The sequence below is a fragment of the Scomber japonicus genome, chromosome 14, assembly GCF_027409825.1.
Source record: "Scomber japonicus isolate fScoJap1 chromosome 14, fScoJap1.pri, whole genome shotgun sequence".
Taxonomy (NCBI): Eukaryota; Metazoa; Chordata; class Actinopteri; order Scombriformes; family Scombridae; genus Scomber; species Scomber japonicus.
The window spans coordinates 2,620,694-2,627,435 of record NC_070591.1 but is presented as its reverse complement, the minus strand read 5'-3'; the positions used below and the strand labels follow the sequence as shown (position 1 = coordinate 2,627,435).

General features: G+C 42.5%; 1 protein-coding gene across 1 annotated transcript in view; it reads left to right on the top strand.

Annotated features, from left to right (window-relative positions):
* Window positions 1-5,507: 5,507 nt before the first annotated feature.
* The window catches only part of LOC128373253 (echinoderm microtubule-associated protein-like 6), a 40,838-nt gene continuing 39,603 nt past the window's right edge, over window positions 5,508-6,742 (top strand). The window contains exon 1 of the mRNA XM_053333542.1: window positions 5,508-5,619. Coding sequence (XP_053189517.1) covers window positions 5,508-5,619 — 112 coding nt within the window. The remainder of the gene's footprint in view (window positions 5,620-6,742) is intronic.

Sequence of the window (6,742 nt, the reverse complement as noted above, 5' to 3'; positions counted from 1 at the left end):
TTTTACATTCACTATAAATCGAGTATTTGTGCTTGAGTTGGACTTTTCTTGAGCGACTTGAATCTCCTAAGATTTGATGCGAACATGCTTTGAACGACTTGAACTTGAGTTAGACTCGTTTTGAAGACCTAAGACTTGACTTGAGACTTGCCTCCAGTGACTTCAGGTTTAGTTCAAATGATTTGAACTCGACTTCGACTCGTTTAGAAGACTTCAGACTCATCTTGGACTCGAATGACTCGGGCTTCCTGAGATTTAATTTATACACTCCTCGAATGATTTTAGCCTTGACTTAAACTTGATTAAAATAATTTAAGATTTAAAGATGATCCAGGTTTTACATTCAGCATAAATGGAGTTTGTTGGTTGATGGTTAATGTGTGTTGTGGCTGCAGCCGTGTGGAAAACAAGCGATTGTTATATTAAACACACACAGAGGAGGAGTTCCTCTGATCTATTTAAAGAAGCTGCCCTGATTTCACCACCTGCTTTAAATAAACTCACCTACACTGATTTTATTCTAAGCAGCTTCTGATTTAATGAAGCTGCCTGCAAGACAGAATAAATCTCATGAGGTTAAGTACCATGAAGTGGTGACTCTGGGCTGATGACGGCAGACAGAGAAGCCAATCAGAATAAGAGAGTAAAATATAGAAAGAGAGAATTTTATTTTATAGAAGTGAACACAAACAGGAAGTAGCTGTAACACACACACACACAGAAAGAGAAAGAGAGAGCTTGTTAATTTATTATTCATATGGCATTTATAATATTCATAGGAGGATGTGTGCTCATTCCAGTTTAATTGGCACTATTAAACTAAGTGTGTGTGTGTGTCTTTATGTGTGTGTGTGTGTCTTTATGTGTGTCTTTATGTGTGTGTGTGTGTGTGTGTTCATTACCAATTAATTCATATGATGAGTGTTTCCCAGCTTGCCTGCCTCCAGTCAGATCTGCGTGCTGGCAGCGGCAGCGTCTCGGTGCGTCGCTGCTCTCTGACGGAGCTTTGATCTGCAGCAACGAGGCGCTGCTCCACACTTCTCCACACTTCTCCACACTTCTCCACACCTCTATCAGATGATTTGTCACCTTAAACGGAGAACTGAGGGTCTGACTAACGCGCTGTCACATCAGCCAACACATCACTGTGCTCTAATTTAGGAATACCAATTATACTTCAGAGAGATATGTCATCATCGCTCTCTGGTAAAAATGTGTTCAACCCTCCTGCTGTCCTCGAGTCAAGGAAGGAAGGATGGGAGGGAGGATGGGAGGATGGGAAGGATGATGGAAGGGAGGAAGAAGGAAGGATGGAAGGGAGGAAGAAGGAACGAAAGGAGGAAGGAAGGAAGGGAGGGAGGAAGAAGGAAGGAAAGGAGGGAGGAAGGAAGGAAAGGAGGGAGGAAGGAGGGAAGGAAAGGAGGAAGGAAAGGAAGGAATGAAGGATGAAGCAAAGAAGGACGGAAGGAAGGAAAGCAGAGATGAAGAAGGAAGGAAAGGAGGACGGAAAGAGGAAGGAAAGGAGGGAGGAAGGGGGTAGGAGAAAGGAAAAGAGGAGGGGAGGAAGGAAGGAAAGAAGGACAGAGGAAATAATGAAGGAGAGGAAAGAGAGACGGAGGGAGGAGGAAGGACAGACAGAAGGAAGGAAGGGAGGAAAAGAAGGAAGGGAGGAAAGAAGGAGGAACAGTTAAAATAGACGGGGTCATTTTGACCCGGGAGGACGACAGGAAGCTTAAACATCTTCTGAATGATCAGGAAATGGAGTTTTTCCAAACCACAGACGTAGCGAGGTGAAATGTCAGCCTTTGGTTTATTGGAGCTGGTTTGAAGCCCAGAGTTGTAGCTTCTGGTCGGCGCCATCTTTTCCGTTTGGAGCCAGGAGCTTCCACATAACACTGGGAACACTGAGAGGCTTGCACAATCAGGCTAACGTTAGCTGCTATAGATACTTTAGTTAACAGAGCAGGTATCGTAATCCATTAACATTAAAGACTGTGTAAAGTGAATTCAGACATTTTCTTCTAAACACATTAAATAGGTCATAAATGTATTTCTAAAAAAGGTGTAAAAAGCATTTCAACCATTTAGATTTGAATTGTGGAGCTAGGATTAGCATAAACCCGCCCCTGCTGCTGTAGAGGTAGAAATACATTCAGCACACACTACTACTACTACAGTCTACAGTTAGCCAGTTAGCTGAGTTAGCACTACTACTACTACAGTCTACAGTTAGCCAGTTAGCTGAGTTAGCTGCAGAGCTAGCAGCCAAGTCAGCCGCTGAGTTAGCAGCTAGCCGCCGAGTTAGCCGCCGAGCTAGCCGCTGAGTTAGCAGCAGAAAGCTCTCAGACGTAGGGTCCATGTTTCTGGTAGAGGTGGTGACTTTGATTGACAGGTGACACTTGGTAGGGGGCGGGGCTTCAGCGTTTGGGAGCAGAGAAAGAGACTGATTTTTACACAACTTTGAAGCCTAATTTCATATATTTGGTGATTTTTTTAATCATTCAAATTTGGCAGGGTGGTTAACAACACACTTTTCTGTGTTATGTCAAACTCAGAACACATATTTATTCTGACTTTACACAGACTTTAAACTCAGTGAAATATGGAAATAATAGTCCAACTCAGAGTGAGTCCTGGAGCCGAGGAGCCGAACCAGCTGTCAATCAATACCCACACAGCAGATATCAAAGCTACTATAAGTCTGTAAATCATATTAATAGAGCAATAACTTCCAAAATGACCATTAACAGACTTATTAAAGGGTTTGAATTTAGAGATTGAGACCAGAATGACTCATTAAAAACAATGATTGTCTCAGTATTTATAGAGAGAAGTTGAAGCTTTTTGAATTGGAGCCAGTTGGAGCAGCTAGCGGCCGTCAGTGGTTCAGCTTCAAGGCGTGGAGCTGCTGCTTGTGGTTCATCTTCTTATGGAGGACAATTTGAAGTAGACTGTCTATAAACACAGAGCTTCAGTGATCAGTCGCTTAATCACCAGCTATTTTGAGAACTGATAAAAGTCCAACTTCTTTGATTCCAGCTTCTTAAATGTGAATATTTTCTGATTTCTTTGTAGAGTTGTGGACTATCTTGGGCTTTGAGAGACAGTGATTGACATGGTGACGATACCAGCACCAATCCAAGATATTAATTGATGGTACTAATAGCAGGAGGTGTGTGGAAACTAATAATACATAACATAAAATCATAAAACTGAATATAGACTGAAGCTTTTCCAGCTGCCTCTCTGGTTTCTTCAACAGGGTTTTAATAAGAAATGGAGATTTGGAACGTTTTAAAGCTGAAAAACGTATTCACTCATTCATTACTCACTATATCAGGAGTTCTGTGTAGATGACTTGTGTTTCAGTTAGCAAATAAATGTATCTAGCATGCATCGTGAAGACAAGTTGAAAGCTCATTCTTGACCTTTTTAACCACATGCTATGGTTTCGAGGGCTGGATCTCGAGGACATTGGTCAATCAACCTGTCAATCAGGACGTAGCCACGCCCTAATGCATACCCTGCTTTATCATCACATATAAAATCAGGGAGGCCAAAATGTCCCAAATGAACATCATACTGCATTGAAGAAGGCTTTAAACTAGCGATTGAGACCATAAACACATTTTGAAAACGTTTACTGAGGTTAGAAATCAAGTGAGAAGTTGGTGAATTCTCCATTGACTTGTATAGAGACGGTCGCCCCCTGGTGGCCTTTTGATAGAATGCAGCTCTCAGTTACTTCCTGGTTGGCCTCATTTCAGAGGACAGGAACTCCCCGCCTGGTATAATCCAAAGAACGCTTGCTGCTGATTGGCTGTGAGCAAGTCCATATAAATAGTCATATTTTCTAGTTCTGGGTGCAAAAAGGATCCATCGCAGGTATTGATTGACGAGAGACGTTTCAAGGAAAGAAGTTTGTCAGTTTTTTCACCCCATGATCTTTTCCTAACATTAACTAAATGGTTTAAGCTCCATACATGTGACCAGAGTTTAACTGTAGGACTCGTTTAGGAAGATCTTGTTGAGGAAAACATAACGATATAAAACCTTTGCAAACATTTTACGTGTGTGTATTTAAATCTGAAATTGTGAGAAAGACGATAAAATCACTTTACTATTAACATACTCACATATTTAACTGGTTATCTAATGATGTCTAATCGCTTATTGTATCTCTCTCACACACACACACAGACACACACACACACACACACACACACAACACACACACACACACACACACACACAAACACTCTAGTGAAGTCCCTTTCGGCTATTTATAGACGCTGCACTGATTTCACTAGCAGCTATTAATAGACTGCTGTGTGTGTGTGTGTGTGTGTGTGTGTGTGTGTGTGTGTGTGTGTGTGTGTTGTGTGTGTGTGTGTGTGTGTGTGTGTGTGTGTGTGTGTGTGTGTGTGTGGGACCTGGCTGGTATTGTTTCAACAAAGCAGATGGCGGTTTGACCCGAGGACATGGACAGAGATAAGAGGAGAGAGGAAACAGGAGGGAAGGGGAAGTGGGAAGTAAAAAGGCAGCAAATTGAAAACGAGAGCGTTTAAAATGAAATAAAAAAACAGAAAAAGAAGAAAAAACAGAAAAGAGGCAACAAGAAGAACAGTAAGGGTAGAAAAAAAAGAGAGGAAAGAAGGATGAGCTGTTAGACTCAGACAGGAGGAAGGAATCAGACCCCATCTTGGTGAAATAGTGTTTAACCCTCCTGTTGTCCTCAGGTCAAGGAAGGGACAGAAGGAAGGAGGAAAAAGAGGAAGGAAGTAAGGAGAGAAGGAAGGGAGGAAGGAAGGAGGCAAGGAAGAAGGGAAGGAAAGGTGTTAGGAGGGAAGGAAAGAAAGAAAGAAAAGAAGGAAGGAAAGGAGTAAGGATGAAAAGAGGAAGGAATTTAGGAGAGAAGGAAAGAAGGAAGGAAGGAAAGGTAAGGGAGGAAGGAAGGAAGGAAGGAAGTGAAGAAGGAAGGAAAGAAAGGAGTAAGGATGGAGGACGGAAGTAAGGAAAGAAGGAAGGAAAGAAAGAAAGGGAGTAAGGATGGAGGGATGGAAGGAGGAGGGAGCAAAGAAATAGGGGAGCAGGGGAAGAAGGAAGGACAAATTAAAGAAAGAGGGAGGAAGGAAGGAAAGAAGGAAGAAGAGGAAGGAAGGAAGGAAGGATAGAAGGGAACAGTCAAAAGAGATGGGGGTCAATTTGACCCGGGGAGGACGACAGGAGGGTTAAATCTCACCAACACTGACCATTTCCATCAATGAATGAACTAAAAATTTAAATGAAGGATAAAGTAGTCAGATGGAAAGTGAGCAGAAGAGATATGGCCACACACACACACACACACACACACACACACACACATAAATACCTGAGCAAAGTCTTGACAGGCTGCCACATTACAGTATGTGTCAAAAACCAACATTTAGAAACATGAAGACAGTGTGTGTGTGTGTGTGTGTGTGTGTGTGTGTGTGTGTGTGTGTGTGTGTGTGTGTTTCGTGATGTTTGACCTTGACTCTACGGTTGTCGTGCTCCAATCTCCGAGCTCCCGTGCCCTTGGCCATGCGGTTGTCACGGCAACCGCGGCAGCCTGGCAGGCTCATTGGCTGGCAGGTTGAGGAGGAGAGACGATGATGTTGAAGGGTGTGTGTGTGTGTGTGTGTGTGTGTGTGTGTGTGTGTGTGTGTGTGTGTGTGTGTGTGTGTGTGTGTGTGTGTGTGTGTGTGTGTGTGTGTGTGTGTGTGCTGGCAGGGATCAATGGGCCTTTGTGGCTGACACACCTGTTTCTATTTCTGTCTTATTCTTACTTTATTATTTATTTTTTTAAACACACACACTCTCTTCACATTCTGTCAGCAGTGATTAAACCTAACCTGTCCTGACTACACACACACACACACACACACACGACACACACACACACACACACACACACACACATACAGAGAGACAGAGAGAGAGAGAGAGAGAGAGAGAGAGACAGAGAGAGAGAGCAGAGTAAATTATTAATCATTTGGTCGATAAATCTTCAAAAAAATGGTTAAAATATGTGGAAAACGCAAAAAATCACCTCATCCTAAAGTCCTACTTCCTGTCCTCAAATTCTTATCAGCTGTTTAAAATCCTTAATATTACATTTACAGTAATTTAAGATTATATAAAACAAATAAACTCCAATTTGAGAGAATAAATGTGGTTAATTTTCTGTTAATTGATCGATTGTTGCAGCTCCTGTGTGTGTGTGTGTGTGTCTGTGTGTGTGTGTGTGTGTGTGTCTGTGTGTTTGTGTGTGTGTGTTTGTGTGTGTGTGTGTGTGTGTGTGGTGTGTGTGTGTGTGTGTGTGTGTGTATGTTGATAATGATGCCATTAAGCTGTGAGTGTATTTTATAGTGCTCCCTTTGTAAAGGAGAACACCACAGTGACCCTCTGAGAGAGAGAGAGGGAGAGGGGGGGGGGTTAGAGAGAGAGAGAGAGAGAGAGAGAGAGAGAGAGAGAGAGAGAGAGAGAGAGAGAGAGAGAGAGAGAGAGAGAGAGAGAGAGAAGAGAGAGAAGAGAGAGAGAGAGAGAGAGAGAGAGAGAGAGAGAGAGAGAGAGAGAGAGAGAGAGAAGAGAGAGAGAAAACTTGACAGCATCAATCAGAGAGAAAGAGAAAATGTTCTTCTGTGAGGCTCCAGTGTAAAGAAGGGAGGAAGGACAAATGGAAAGAAAATAAGAAAGAAAATAAGAAAGAAAGGAG